The sequence below is a fragment of the Saimiri boliviensis genome, chromosome 6 (assembly GCF_048565385.1).
Source record: "Saimiri boliviensis isolate mSaiBol1 chromosome 6, mSaiBol1.pri, whole genome shotgun sequence".
In the NCBI taxonomy this organism is placed as follows: Eukaryota; Metazoa; Chordata; class Mammalia; order Primates; family Cebidae; genus Saimiri; species Saimiri boliviensis.
In genome coordinates, this window is record NC_133454.1 from 69,822,933 (window position 1) to 69,838,867 (window position 15,935).

General features: G+C 39.6%; 1 protein-coding gene across 3 annotated transcripts in view; it reads right to left on the bottom strand.

Annotated features, from left to right (window-relative positions):
• UVRAG (UV radiation resistance associated) overlaps positions 1 to 15,935 on the bottom strand; it is a 302,584-nt gene that overhangs the window by 229,434 nt on the left and 57,215 nt on the right. For 2 of the 3 annotated variants that reach the window (XM_074400911.1, XM_003923486.4), the window contains exons 4-5: positions 10,493 to 10,654; positions 393 to 467 (exon numbers count right to left, since the gene is read on the bottom strand). In XM_074400911.1, the coding sequence (XP_074257012.1) occupies positions 393 to 467; positions 10,493 to 10,654 (237 nt within the window). Of the gene's footprint in view, positions 1 to 392; positions 468 to 10,492; positions 10,658 to 15,935 lie in introns of all 3 variants that reach the window. The other variant, XM_010334331.3, reaches the window with a different exon arrangement.

A 15,935-nucleotide genomic window follows, 5' to 3' on the forward strand; every position in this document is an offset into this window, starting at 1 on the left:
TGTAGAGATAATGCTGACCATAAAACAACCTGATTCATAGTTTCTTAAATGTATTGAAAGTTATAAAAGATATCTCAAACATTTCATAAAACTGTATAGCAGTTAATCAAAATTCACCATCCTTTCTTAACCTGCAAAGAATTATGTAGAATAAGAGAAAACAGCTAGTTCCAGATTTCCTTTAGAAAAATTAATATAATCTGGATTTAGAAAAGATGGACTGGATGGTTATGTGCCTTACAGAATGAGTTTTCACATTAAAAAACATTCACCTTAAGCCACACTAAACAACAAACTTAAAGCATGATTCTATCTACACAGAGCTTTTCAGGGTTATATCTACCTGTACACCTGAAGGCACACCTGCACTAAACAGAATTCATAACTCTTACCTTATGTTCAAATGGAGCACCATAGTAGCCGTCATTCAGCCCAAAAATTATTTCATTTTGGTTGCGGGCATGAATCTAAGGGAGGAGGAAAATACAATATTTGTTATTTTTATTCCAATCATGTTTGAATATAACTAGAGAATGACAGTTATAACAAGATCTACTTCAATACTGAGAAACAGGCTAACTACTTCTAAACATACTACCAGAAAACCAATCACTATTCAAAAGACGAGGTGATCAATTCCGCATTTCCTGCTTTAGTCAAAGGCCTTGCAAAACTATCACATGTGATCATAGGCATCATCATTCACACATTTTCCAAAAACATTTCTTAAGATTGTTGCAGAATGGCTATTGCTGAACAACAGGGCATTCAGAGGCATATTATACACTCTCTGACCTCAAAGAAAACATAATGTAGTAAGTCTAATACTTTTTTTTTTGAGTCAGAGTCTTGCTCTGTTGCCCAGGCTGGAGTACAGTGGCATGATCTCAGCTCACTACAACCTCTGCCTTCCGGGTTCAAGTGATTATCCTGCCTCAGACTCCCAAGTGGCTGGGACTACAAGCGCACGCCACCACGCCCAGCTAATTTTTTTGTATTTTTAGTAGACACAGTGTTTCACCGTGTTAGCCAGGATGGTCTTGATCTCCGACCTCGCGATCTGCCTGCCTCGGCCTCCCAAAGTGCTGGGATTACAGGCATGAGCCACCGCACCCAGCCAGGAATACTTTTTAAAATATGAAGCCTAGGCCTGGTGCAGTAGCTCATGCCTATATTCCCAACACTTTGGGAGGCAGAGATGGGCAGATAGCTTAAGCTTAGGAGTTCAAGACCAGCCTGGGCAACATAGCAAGACCTCTTCTCTACAAATAATAATAACAATAAAAAATATTAGCTGGGTGTGATGGTGTACACCTGTGGTCACAGCTACTCGGGAGGCTGCAGTGGGAGCAGCCTGAGCAGTCAAGGCTTCAGTGAGCTATGATCGTGCCATTGCACGCCAGCATGGGCAAGGGAGCACAAACCCATCTTAAAAAGAAGAAAAGAAATGAAGCCCTAGAACAAACATAAAAGATTAATATATTCTATTTTCAAAAAGACAATTTTTTAAAAGGCATCCCTAAAGTCTTAAATGTTTATTTAATTATTGTCTGCAAACCACTCTCTTTCAGATGAGGTGAGCTTCAGTCAGTGCATCAAAAAGTAAACTTTACTTAAAAGGTGGGAGGAATAAAACTAAAAATTAAGGAACTGAAGCCAGGCACGGTGGCTCACGCCTGTAATGTAAGCACTCTGGGAGGCCAAGATGGGAGAATCACTTGTGGTCAGGAATTCAAGACCAGCCTGGCCAAGATGGTGAAACTCCATCTCTACTAAAAATACAAAAATTGGGCCAGGTGCCATGGCTTACACCTGTAATCCCAGCACTTTAGGAGGCCAAGGCGTCAGATCATTTGAGGTCAGGAGTTCCTGACCAGCCTGGCCAACATGGTGAAACTCAAAAACTATCCAGGCATGGTGGTGGATGCCTGTAGTCCCAGCTACTCTGGAGGCTGAGGCAGGAGAATCCCTCGAACCCAGGAGGAGGAGTTTTCAGTGGACCCAGATTGTGCCACTGCCCTCCAGCCTAGGCGACCAAGCAAGACCTTGTCTCAAAAAAAAAAAAAAAAAAAAAAAAAAAAAAAAAAAAAAATTAGCTGGATGTGGCAGTACACACATATAATTCCAGCTACTAGGAAGGCTGAATGAGGCAGAAGAATAGCTTGAACTCAAGAGGCGGAGGTTGCAGTGAGCCAAGATCGCACCACTGTACTCCAGCCTGGGCAACAGAGCGAGACTCCGTCTCCAAAAAAAAAAAAATTAAGGAACTGAGATTTTTTAAAAAATTCAAAATAGCATAAAGTGCCCAACTATGAAATATATAAATAGATTTAGTTAGTTCATCAGAAAGAGTTGTGGCCAAAAAAAAAAATTCTTCTGCTGTGAATATTTTAAGTGAAAGTTCAAGTGGAGGAAAGACCAGAAGGACTACCAGAACAAAATCTCTCCTTTCTCTAACTAGAGATGGAAAACAGTCAAAGCCAGCAACAGAAGATTCCCTTGAATATTTCCTGACTTACATATCTACTACCCCTATCACCAAAGCAAAATTAATCACATACTCCCTGACACCTGCATCATTTACTGAACTGAATACTATACCAAAAGATGAGTCTGCAATCATAAAATTATAATAAAAACTGTAAATCAATCTCAAGGAGTTTTTCATCTTAGAAAAGAGAAAACATTAGGAAAGCAGTCTCGAGATTAGACGGATCCTGAAACTTTATAAACATAAAACACTTTTTCACATATATACCTGGGGGAAATATATTAGTTATAAAGTTCTCACAGTATAAACTTCATGAAGATGGGCATTAAATTAGTTTCTTGAAAATAAGAGACAATATAGTACTAGTACTTGAAATACATGGGCCTAAAAAGTAAGTAACCTGAGTTCTAATCCCAACTTTAACTGTTTCATCAGGAGCTCTTCAGAGAAGGGAACTCTAGCTTGTTTTATAGCCCTGGTACCCCACACTCTACCCAACATATAATAGTTTATCAAGGTTAATGGTGTATACTTTAATTCCTTCATCAACCAAAAACCATAAAACACTCCCTGCCCTAGAGTGCAGGAGTGTCATAGAAACAGAATGAGATAATAAGATGTGAAAGTATTTTTGGAAATTAGACGTAAAAAACATTGATAAAAAAAAATCTAATAATGTATTAGGAATCATGCAACCATAAAGCTCAGAAAGATTCCTTTGTTAAATAAACATGCTTAACAGAACAGGCTATATCATATTGCACACTACTGTGAACATTTCAGAACTGTTAAATTATGCTAATAAGTGTGATGTGTACTATCCTTTATCAATTATAGGTTAATGACCTAACAATAATTGTGTTAGAATCCTAATATGGGGCCGGTCACAGTGGCTCACACCTGTAATCCCTGCAATTTGGGAGGCCGAGGTGGGCGGATCATCTGAGGTCATGTTCAAGACCAGCCTCACCCAACATGGATGAAACTCCATCTCCACTAAAAATCCAAAAAATTAGCTGGGCGTGGTGACATGTGCCTGTAATCCCACCTACTCAGGAGGCCGAGGCAGGAGAATTGCTTGAACCCAGGAGGCGGAGGTTGCAGTGAGCCAAGACTGCACCGCTGCCCTCCAGCCTGGGGAAAAAGAGTAAAAATTCTGTCTCAAAAAACAAAAACAAAAAAAAGAATCCTAACATGGAAACCATAGAACTTAGAACTCTATTAATCTAACCACAATCTCGCATTTATTTTGATTTTGATATATTTATGAGAAACAGCATACCTTTTTTTTTTTTTTTTTTTTGAGATGGAGTCTCACTCTGTGGCCCAGGCTAGAGTGCAGTGGTGTAATCTCGGCTCACTGCAACCTCCGCCTCTCATGTTCAAGAGATTCTCCCGCCTCAGCCTCATGAGTAGCTGGAACTACAGGGTGCACACCACCACGCCCGGCTATTTTTTGTATTTTTAGTAGAGATGGGGTTTCATCATGTTGGTCAGGCTGGTCTCAAACTCCTGACCTTGTGATCTGCCCGCCTCAGCCTCCCAAAGTGCTGGGATTACAGGTGTGAGCCACTATGCCCGTCCAAAAAACAGCATACTTTTTAAGATAGCTGCTAGAATTCGTGAAATGAATAATAAATACAGTCTAAAGAATGAAACAGCTAATAGCGTAAATCCACCAAACACTGTCTGATCTTTGGCAAATCACTCAATCTTTCTGAGCTTCTATTTTCTTACTTAAATACTGAGGAAGACAACAATACTTGTTCACATGATCTTAAAAAGCTCCAGGTCATTGTATGTATGTAAAAAGATAGCCAAACACACACACAAAATAAAAAATAAAATAAAATAATAGAAATACTCAAATACTGAAGGAGTACACAATTGCTGTTTTTAATCTGCTGTTATTAATACAAAGTTTTAACCACTTAAACTAAGCACAAGAATTTCTTCCAAAACACACAAGTTAGGATGCTACATAACCCATATAAGCAATCTACAAAAGGAATCTACCAAAAAAAAGTACTAGACTTCATTTTTAGTTTGGCAAGGTTTTAGAATACAAGCTCAATACAGAGATACACATTTCTACATGTACTAGCAAAAAAAATTGAAAATAGAAATATTAAAAAAGAAATACACGCCAGTTGATATCTTAAAATGAAAAAAAAAAAGAAATACCATTTAAATTAGCGTAAAAATCTATAAGGTGCATCTACTTCGGGTGAAAAAAAAAGAAAAAAATCTATAAGTACAACTCTAACAAAATATGTGTAAGATGTGTATGCTGAAAACTACAAAACACTGATGCATGAAACCAAAGAAAATTTTTATAAATGGAGAGATATATCATATCTGTAGACTGAAAGACTCAATATTATTAAGATATCAATTCTCCCCAAATTTTCTTAGATTCAACATCTATCAAAATCCCGGGATTTTTATAAAAATTGACAAACTGATTGTAAAGTGTATATGGAAAGGCCAGAGGCCTAGAATAGCCAGAAAATTTCTGAAAGAAGAACAAAGTTGGAGAACTCATTGACTGAATTCTAGACACCTTTTAAAACTACAGTAAGGCCGGGCGCGGTGGCTCAAGCCTGTAATCCCAGCACTTTGGGAGGCCGAGGTGGGTGGATCACGAGGTCAAGAGATCGAGATCATCCTGGTCAACATGGTGAAACCCTGTCTCTACTAAAAATACAAAAAACTAGCTGGGCGTGGTGGCGCATGCCTGTAATCCCAGCTACTTAGGAGGCTGAGGCTGGAGAATTGCCTGAGCCCAGGAGGGGGAGGTTGCGGTGAGCCGAGATCACGCCATTGCACTCCAGCCTGGGTAACAAGAGCGAAACTCCGTGTCAAAAAAAAAAAAAAAAAAAAAAAACTACAGTAATCAGGACAATTTGGTATTGGCATTAGGTCAGAAATACAGATCTATGAAATAGAACAGAGAGTCCAGAATCAGAACCACACTAATGATTCTCAACTATTGATTTTCAACAAAGATGACAAGGTAATTCAATGGAGAAATAATAGCCTTTGCAACAAAGAGTACAGGAACAATCGTTCATGCATCTGCAAAACAATGAACCTTGCACTTTATATAGAAAATTTAAAATGGGCGGAGCACAGTGGCTCAAGCCTATAATCCTAACACTTTGGGAGGCTGAGGCAGGTGGATCACCTGAGGTCAGGGGTTCAAGACCAACATGGTGAAACCCTGTCTCTACTAAAAGTACAAAAATTAGCTGGGTGTGGTGGTGCACACCTATAATCCCAGCTACTGGGGAGGCTGAGGCAGGAGAACTGCTTGAACCCGGGGGACAGAGGTTAGAGTGAGCCAAGATCTGGGTGAAAGAGTAAACTCTGTCTCAAGAAAAAAAAAAAAAGAAAGAAAAGTCAAAATGGATCATCGATGTAAATGTAAAACCTAAAACTAGAAGAAAGCTTACAAAAGAAAATAAAGGAAAAAGTCTTTGTGATCTTGAGTTAGGCAAAGATAAGACACAAAAAGCATGAAACACAATAGCAAAAACTGACAGTGGACTCTACCAACATTAAAAAATGAAAAGACAAGCCACAATCCGGCAAAAAATATTTGGAAAACACATCTTATAAAGAAGTGATTTATATCCAGAACACATAAAGAACTTTTACAACTCAATAATTCAAGAAACCCAATTAAAAATGAGCAAAGGATCTGAATAAACACTTTACACAGAGAGACGGTGAGAGAGAGAGAGAGAGAGAGACAGAGACAGAGAGAGAGAGAGAGAGAGAGAGAGAGAGAGAGAGAGAGAGAGACTGATCTCAAATAGACTTTTTTTCTTACAAAGCTCAATTTAATTTTGTCATGAGGAAAATTCAAATTAAACTACAATGAGATACCACCTCAAACCCATTAGAATGGCTAAAATTAAAAAGACTGAAAATAACAAGTGATGTGAAATAACAAAGATGTGAAACAAAAGAACTATTTATTATATATTGCTGGTGGGAATGGAGGATGTTATGGTCACTTTGGAAAACTGGCAGTTGCCTACAAATTTCAATATACATTTACCATTAGACCCATCAATTCCATTCCTGGAGATTTACCCAAAAGAAACACAAAGATCTATATTTAAATATTCATAGTAGTTTTATTTATTATGGTGGTGGTTACTCAACTATCCATTTTTCAAATTCCCTGAATTGCACACTTTTAAGAGGGTGAATTTTATGACATGTAAATTGTACCACAATAAACCAAACTTAAAAAAAAAACACACACACACTTTATTCAGAAGTCAGTCTGCTCTGATTCTATCCAAGCTAGTCTAAATATCTCTTCCTTGGACCACTCTCACAACTGTCTACGAAGGTATTCATCAGTCATCAGTATACCGGGTCTAAGAACCTTGTCCTATACATCTCTGGATCCTTAACACAAAGAACAATGCCTGGCAGAAAGCATATCATCTATCAATGAACCTAACTGATTCTGGCTATTGTCCTAAAACATCTTAGCCTCACATTCCTCCAAAACTATGCAACTCTATTTAATCCTATTTTTAGCAGTATGTGACTTGTTACAGCTATTTTATAGATAAGTTTTGACATTCTACAATGATCTTAAGTTCCTATCTACTTTAAGAAACATGTTGTTTCTTTTTCTTTTCTTTCATTCCTTCCTTTTTTTTTCTTTTTGTCTGTGTTACTCCAGTATAACTAACTTTATACAAAGATACCTGAACGCCAACTCTCTGAAATTGGGGCTGGTTAGATATAAGCACAGTTGGGTATGTCAACAAGATCACCACCAAAGGAATGTGTGACTTGAAAAACATGATGAAGCCCATCTTCAGTGGCCAAAAAGCCCTTCTGACCTAGAGCCCTGCAACCACAGTGTTAAGAAACACCACCCTCCACGGAATGTAAACAGTTTCAGATAGAAGAGAAACAACTGTTTAATATCAGAGTCTATCCACAGAGAGCCAAGTATGGCATGTGGGAAGATAGACAGAGTATATACCCCAGTGTGGGCATCTGGTTGGCCAGTCTAAAGGCAACAAGTAGCAAGTAGCAAAAGAGAAAACAAAGGTCCTAGCCTAAAACAAAAGTTATTAATTTTAAAGTTTTAATTAAGATAATTCCTAAAACAGAGAAAAAAATAAAAAGGTTTTTTTTTTTAATGTTTAAATTGTAGTTTAGAATGTAAAGAACATATATATTATATGCATTGTTCTGGTCGCCATAGGACACAACATAAATAAAAATATGGTAAAAGCATGATCTCACTTGCCTATGGAATCTAAAAAAGTTGAACTCATAGAAGTAGAGAGTAGAAAGGCAGTTAGCAGGAGCTGCATGAAGGGGAGGAGGATTGGGAAGATGCCAGTCAAAGGAAACAAAATTTCAGTTAAATAGTAGAAATGAGTTCAAGAGAGTACAACATGGTGACTACAGGTAAAAAATTTAAAGATAAAAAGTATGGTAAGCTAAATGATCCTAGAGATTTTTAGGTTTTTGTTAGATTTTCAGATTTTTTTTTCTTTTGAGACAGAGTCTCGCTCTGTTGCCCAGGCTGGAGTACAGTGGCAAGATCACAGCTCATTGCAACCTCTGTCTCCTGGGTTAAAGCAATTCTCCCACCTCAGTTTCCTGAGTAGCTGGGATTACAGGCATGTGCCACTGTGCCTGGCTAATTTTTGTATTTTTAGTAGAGGAGACAAGAGTTTTGCCATGTAGGCCAGGCTGGTCTCGAACTCCTGGCCTCAAGTGATCCTTCCGTCTCAGCATCCCAAAGTGCCGGGTTTACAGGCATGAGCCACCACACTTGGCCCGGATTTTCAGATTTTTATCTGAAAAAACGCAGAATTAAATTGTTCCTTTAATAAGAAACATCTCAGAAAGTAACATATTGAATAAACGTGAAGAAAGCATCAAGATGTTTATAGATAATCTATGACTAACATTTTATGGTTATCTTTAATAGTAGTACCATAGATATCACAAAATAGAAACGGGATTCATTCCAAGGTAGAGTGGAGGGTTACCAAGGACCATATGTATATACCAGTGCAGTACAGCACAAAGAGAATGATTTTTTTTTTCTTTTTTTGAGACAAGAGTCTTGCTCTGTTGCCAGGCTGCATGCAGTGGCCCGATCTCAGCTCACTGTAACCTTCACCTCCCGGGTTCAAGCAATTCCCCAAGTAGTTGAAACTACAGGTGCTGGCCACCACACCCAGCAAATTTTGTGTATTTTAGTAGAGACAGGGTTTCACCATGTTGGCCAGGATGGTCTCAATCTCCTGACCTCATGATCCACCCACCCTGACCTCCCAAAGTGCTGGGATTACAGGCATGAGCCACCAAGCCTGGCCTAGAATGAATTTTTAAATCAGCCAGACCTGAATTTAAATCTTAGCTCCACCTGTGTGATCTTGAATCATTTCTTAAAGTCTCTGAGGCTCAATTTCTCACCTGGAAAATAAGGGCAATAATATCAACCTTCACAAAGTTGCTATAAACCTTAATTATAATAATCTATATCTGATGACAGCAAATACATTTCATTTCATTTGCAATTCTGACAGATGGCTAGTTTTGTCCTGTAATACTGTTAGAAAGGATTACGAAGGCCAAGTTCGGTGGCTCATGCCTGTAATCCCAGCACTTCGGGAGGCCAAGGCAGGAGGACTGCTTGAGCCTAGGAGGTCACGACCGGCCTGGGCAACATAGCAAAACCCCCATGTGAAGAGAAAACATCTTGGGCCCCCAAAATCATTAGGGAAAACTCAAGCTGGGAACTGCTTAGGGAAAATCTGCCTCCCATTCTATTCAAAGTCACCCCTCTGCTCACAGAGATAGATGCAAATCTGATTTGCCTCCTTTGGAAAGGCTAATCAGAAACTCAGATAATGCAACCCTTTATATATCACCTATCTGTTACCTGGAAGCTCCCTCCCTGCTTCGAGTCTTCCTGCTTTTACTTTTCAAGTTGTACCACCTTTCCAGACTGAAGCAATGTCCTTCTTATATATATTGACTGATATCTCATGCCTCCTTAAAATATACAAAACCAAGCTGTGCCCTGACCACCTTGAGTACATGTCTTCCTGGGAGTGTCCCAGGTGCATCCTATCTTGGCAAAATAAGCTTTCTAAATTAACTGTGACGTGTCTCAGATTTTTAATGGATTCATACCCATCTCTACAAAAAAAAAAAAAAAAAAAAATTCAATTAGCTGGGCATGGTGGCAGCTACCTGTAGTCCCAGCTACTTGCTGAGGCATGAGGTATTAAGGGACTGAGGCTGAGGCACAAAAGATCACTTGAACCCAGGAGTTTGAGGCTACAGTGAGCTATGATTGCACCACTGCACTCCAGCCTAGGCACCAGAGCAAGGCCCTGTCTTTAAAAAAAAAAAGAAGAAGAAGTAAATAAAAGAAAGGAAGAAAGAAAATATTATGGAGCTACTTCTGAGCCCAGTTAAAAGAGAACTGTAATCAACTGGCTATATCAGTCATGGTACAGCAAAGGTGGAGAGCCAGTAGCAGCATATAATCCAGGCATGTGTCATCCTGTGCTCAATAAATAGTAGCTCCTCTTATTTCTGGAATAACCCAACCCTACTAGTCAAAAGAGAGGTATTTGACATGATATTCCTTATTTCAACTTAATTTTCAGATTCTAGGTGAGGATATCCAGTAAGACAGAAAAACCAAATGCTATGAGAAAGCACAATCTTTCCTAAACACACACACAAATCGGTCTTCATAAATTTCTTCAGATAGAGGTGTTTTTTAAACTAGGCAATGATTCCAACATAACAACATAAGTAACATAAGGAAACAATAACATGTGTAAATGATCACAAGGTCTCTCTTAGTAATTTAACAGTTACAAGAGTCTGTCTTTATACTAAGAAACGTAGAATCAGAAAAATCAACAGAAAGGTTAAACAGGTTAATTTGGAGGTGACAACTACTTGAAATCACAGTCTAAAAATTACCTGCTGACCCAAGTATTTCAGCCCATCCAAACAGACTTTCCATTCAATCAATAGCTGGTAGATGTTCTCCTTTCCACCCCATATCTTCACCACGAAACAAGACACAGATGTATCAAGATGGTCTGGCATAATTCCAAAATCGAGACTCCGCCACGTTGGATTCTGCTCGTGGAAATGAAAACACGCTTTAGGACAACTCCAACTTGTTTACAATTATTTCAATTAGGTGGTGAATTGTTTTGTTTTTCAAAACCAAAAGACCTCATAAATACATTAAATTGCAAACTTAAGTAAACCAAGAAGACATTCCAATTAACACAAAAGGGGTGATAATGATACTTTTGAATTTTTCTGCTTACTTATTATAGTCATTAGAAGAAGTGCATATTCCCATCTCTCACTGACATGGCTTCATATGGTAATTCAATCATTTATTCAACACTTAATACATGATCAAGAGCCAACACATAAGCAATGCCCTCAAAGAGGCTCCAACTTATTGTTGGATTCAAACCTCTATTTAAATAATTACATTGGTTTGTGCAAAGTTCAATAACAGAATTATGCATAAGGCAACACAGCAGCAGAGAAAGGAAAAATAAACTCTGAAGAACAGGGATGATATCACAAAGGCTGTGAAACCTGGCTTTTAACACATAAGAGGGCTTTCACCAGTTTAAAATAAGGAATTCCGCCGGGCGCGGTGGCTCAAGCCTGTAATCCCAGCACTTTGGGAGGCCGAGGTGGGTGGATCACGAGGTCAAGAGATCGAGACCATCCTGGTCAACATGGTGAAACCCCGTCTCTACTAAAAATACAAAAAATTAGCTGGGCATGGTGGCACGTGCCTGTAATCCCAGCTACTCAGGAGGCTGAGGCAGGAGAATTGCCTGAACCCAGGAGGCGGAGGTTGCGGTGAGCCAAGATCGCGCCATTGTACCCCAGCCTGGGTAACAAGAGCGAAACTCCGTCTCAAAAAAAATAAGGAATTCCAGGCAATGGGGAACACAAGATGACAAGGGCTCAGAGGTGTCAAATGCCAAGCTGTGGTCATGGCACTAAGAATGACTGCTGGAGCACACGACACAAAAGTGGCAGGACACAAAGCTGGACAGACACACAAGGCAATGAACTGAAGGATCCTTTGATGCCTTTTGCTAAGCCAGGAATACTTGACTCTGTTCAACAGTGAGGCCATTGAAATGCTTTCAAGTTGAAAATAACAAGGTCAGCTTTATGCTCTGAAAGAACATTATTTCTCATTAAGAGAATCGTCTAGATAGATAGTTGAAACACTCTGAAAAATAAAAATATTAAAGAACTTTCATAACATCAAAGGAATGAACTACAATATAATACATCAACTACTTTCACTTATTTCCCCTGCATCGAATATGAGGGCTTTCACTGCTGAATGTAAACAAAATCAACCTTATTAAATTACCACTTTTCACATTATGTAAATCAATAAATCAAAGGGTCTTCAGATACTGGTCACTAACTGCTACCTTGTGGCAGTTTTTTCCCGACCAAAGTGGGAGATGGGAGGGGACACTGGAATCCTACCACAAATAGCACGATGATAACAGTGTGCCCCTTTATGCGGTCAGTTTTATACTGGATTGTATAAAGACTAAAGTCTAGCCATGCAAGAATTTCAGTCTAATAGCAACAGAATTCTACTCTTACATGATCTCCAGTCTGCATGTCACTATAACTTAGTTTTAGCAGCCCTGCTAAATAGGGGCAGAGTTTCATTTAAATGTGAAGATAACATTAAGGTCTAGGAGTAACTATGCTGCCCCACACCACAAGAAATGCTACAAGTTCCTCAGGCTGAAGGGAAACAACACTGGACACAGACTTGGATCTAGGTGAAGGAACGAGAGCACTGGAAATTGTAAATATGTGGGTAAATATAAAAGACTATATGGCCCAAGGGTGAATGGAAGGGAGCCATCCATTTCTTTTTTTTTTTTTTTTTTTTTAATGCATTTTAGGTTTTGGGGTACATGTGAAGAACATGCAAGATTGTTGCATAGGTACACACATGGCAGTGTGGTTTGCTGTCTTCCGTCCCCTCACCTGTATCTGTCATTTCTCCCCATGCTATCTCTTCCCACCTCCCCACCCCCCCGTCCCTCCCCCATTTCCCCCCAACGGACCCCAGTGTGTAGTGCTCCCCTCCCTGTGTCCATGTGTTCTCATTGTTCAACACTCGCCTATGAGTGAGAATATACGGTGTTTGATTTTCTGGGGAGCCATCCATTTCTAATAATGGCAGACGAGACAATTCTTTCACTGAAAACAACTAAAATGTCTCAGCTAAGATGTTTTTAAACAGTAATAATAATCACCATTATCATCAAGAAGTTTTAAGCCGGGCCGGGCACAGTGGCTCACAGCTGTAATCCCAGCACTTTGGGAGGCCGAGGCGGGTAGATCACAAGGTCAAGAGATCGAGACCATCCTGGCCAACGTGGTGAATCCCCGTCTCTACTAAAAATACAAAAAAAATTAGCTGGGCATGGTGGCGCGTGCCTGTAATCCCAACTACTCAGGAGGCTGAGGCAGAAGAATTGCTTGAACCCAGGAGGCGGAGGTTGTGGTGAGCCGAGATCGCACCATTGCACTCCAGCCTGGGTAACAAGAGCGAAACTCCGTCTCAAAAAAAAAAAAAAAAAAAAAGAAGTTTTAAGCCAAGAAGAAAGAACCCAGAGGGATAAGTGGTGATCTAGAGGTCTTTATCGTGAAGCCATGATGAACCTATACAAAGCTGGGGCTTTGGTTTCCACATTCTTTCTTTAGTTTTGTTTGTTTGTTTGTTTGCTTTTTGAGACGTAATTTTGCTCTTGTTGCCCAGGCTGGAGTGCAATGGCATGATCTCGGCTCACTTCAACCTCCACCTGCCAGCTTCAAGTGATTCTCCTGTCTCAGCCTCCTGAGTAGCTCAGACTACATGCACCCACCACTATGCCCGGCTAATTTTTGGTATTTTTAGTCGAGATGGGATTTCACTACGTTGGCCAGGACGATGTCGATCTCATGACCTCGTGATCCGCCCACCTTGGCCTCCCAAAGTGCTGGGATTACAGGCGTGAGCCACCACACCCAGCCTCTACATTCTTTTTCTTTTTTCTTTTTGGAGTAGAGACAGGCTCTTACTCTGTTGTCTGCACTGGTCTCAAACTCCTGGGCTCAAGCAATGCTCCTACCTCAGCCTCCCAAAGTGCTAGGGTTACAGATGTAAGCCACTGCACCTGGACAGTTTTAGCATTCTTAAAGGAGACAAGAACATAATTCAAGAGCCAAGCCCAGGTCCCACCCATGGCTAAAAAATGTCTCCACACTGAACTGGGACCACAAATGGGCTATATCCCTAAACAGCATGAGTGAAACTAAGTCCACCAAATCCCTACCCACAAATGTCTGTAGGAAAGGTGGCCATGAGGGGTGGGAGGAGAACCTTCCTTGGAAGAAAAAAATTACACAGAATGAGCCGGGCGCGACGGCTCAAGCCTGTAATCCCAGCACTTTGGGAGGCTGAGGCGGGTGGATCACGAGGTCAAGAGATCGAGACCATCCTGGTCAACATGGTGAAACCTTGTCTCTACTAAAAATACAAAAAAAATTAGCTGGGCATGGTGGCACGTGCCTGTAATCCCAGCTACTCAGGAGGCTGAGGCAGGAGAATTGCTTGAACCCAGAAGGCGGAGGTTGCGGTGAGCCGAGATCGCGCCATTGCACTCCAGCCTGGGTAACAAGAGCGAAACTCCGTCTCAAAAAAAAAAAAAAAAAAAAATTACACAGAATGCAGCAGAGATAATAAATAAATTTATATATGAAAACAATGATTTTAAAACATGATGACAGTGTAAAAGATCTGGTAAGCATTTAGTAAGCAGTACAGAGAGAGAAAATGGATTAAGGAAGGAAGGAAGAAATTATCTGAAGAGATAAGTAGCAATTTCCTAGACTGATTGAAAAAAAAAAACAAAAACTAATTCACAGGTTTAAACACCTAACAGGTCCTACACAAGATAAATGAAACCATATCAGAACACGTTAAAACCAAATAACTGACAACTACGAATTCTACCTAATGAAAATATTCTTCATGAATCCGAGTAAAATATATTTTCAGACAAGAAAACTTGGGAGTATGATACTAACACGCTCATTAAAGAAAATGAGTTCATTAAAGAAAACTGCCACAAAACCAAGAACAGTTAGTGACCCTTATCTGAAGACCTTCTGATTTACTAATTTAAATAATACAAAAATTGGTAATTTAATAAGGTTGATTTCCTTACATTCAGCAGTGAAAGTCCTCATGTTTAATGTAGAAGAAATAAATGAAAGTAGGATGCACTTTAGGTAAAGTGAAGTCAGAACATTTTTGCTGCAAGAAAGAATGAATAGCAAATAAATGGTATCTATAAGAGTGAATCTAGCTGGGCGTGGTGGCTCAAGCCTGTAATCCCAGCACTTTGGGAGGCTGAGGCGGGTAAATCACGAGGTCAAGAGATCGAGACCATCCTGGTCAACATGGTGAAACCTCGTCTCTACTAAAAATACAAAATTTAGCTGGGCATGGTGGCGCACGCCTGTAGTCCCAGCTACTCGGGAGACTGAGGCAGAAGAATTGCTTGAACCCAGGAGGCAGAGGTTGAGGTGAGCTGAGATCGCGCCATTGCACTCCAGCCTGGGTAACAAGAGCAAAACTCCGTCTCAAAAAAAAAAAAAAAAGACTGGCTTGAGGTATCTGAGTATAAAGTCACCAATCACTGGGTGACCACTAAGCTGCACAGACATAGAAGGAATCACTAGAAATGTGGATGGGCTTGGGAACAGCAGCAGACAGTCACCCAAACAGAAACACTGGCTTGTGGAATGGCTTTGGAGGGTCCTGTAGCTTCAGCCTTTCATCTGGCAAATGAAGAGAGCTTACAGGCAGAGTGGTAGATAGGAAAGTGGTATAATGAAGCTACATTGTTGAATTACATGATCCCCTGTGTCTCAGAATCTTCAGTTATAAAAACTATCACCTCACAGGGTTTTTATGAAGCTTAAACAGAACAGTAATAAATAACTAATTATAGCACTAGCTACTATTTTAATACTTACCAATGATAGTTACTATATGAAGATTAATAATAGATTTTTAAAAAGGGAATAGAAGAATGCTTATTTTGGCACATACAAATATTTAAACTGCTGAATAAATTAGCCTTGTTAATCCTAACAATAAATCCACATGAAGTAAATAAGACAATTTGTTAATTCCAATAGTTAAGACAAAATTTCATCAAATCCAAGACACCACCAGTCATAAAACGCATCATAATTTTATATACAACTAAAAAGAATTGATTTTAAGATGTACCTAGATTGCCCAGGAATGTTAAACTGTGAAAAAATTAAAATCAATAAAATCAATAAA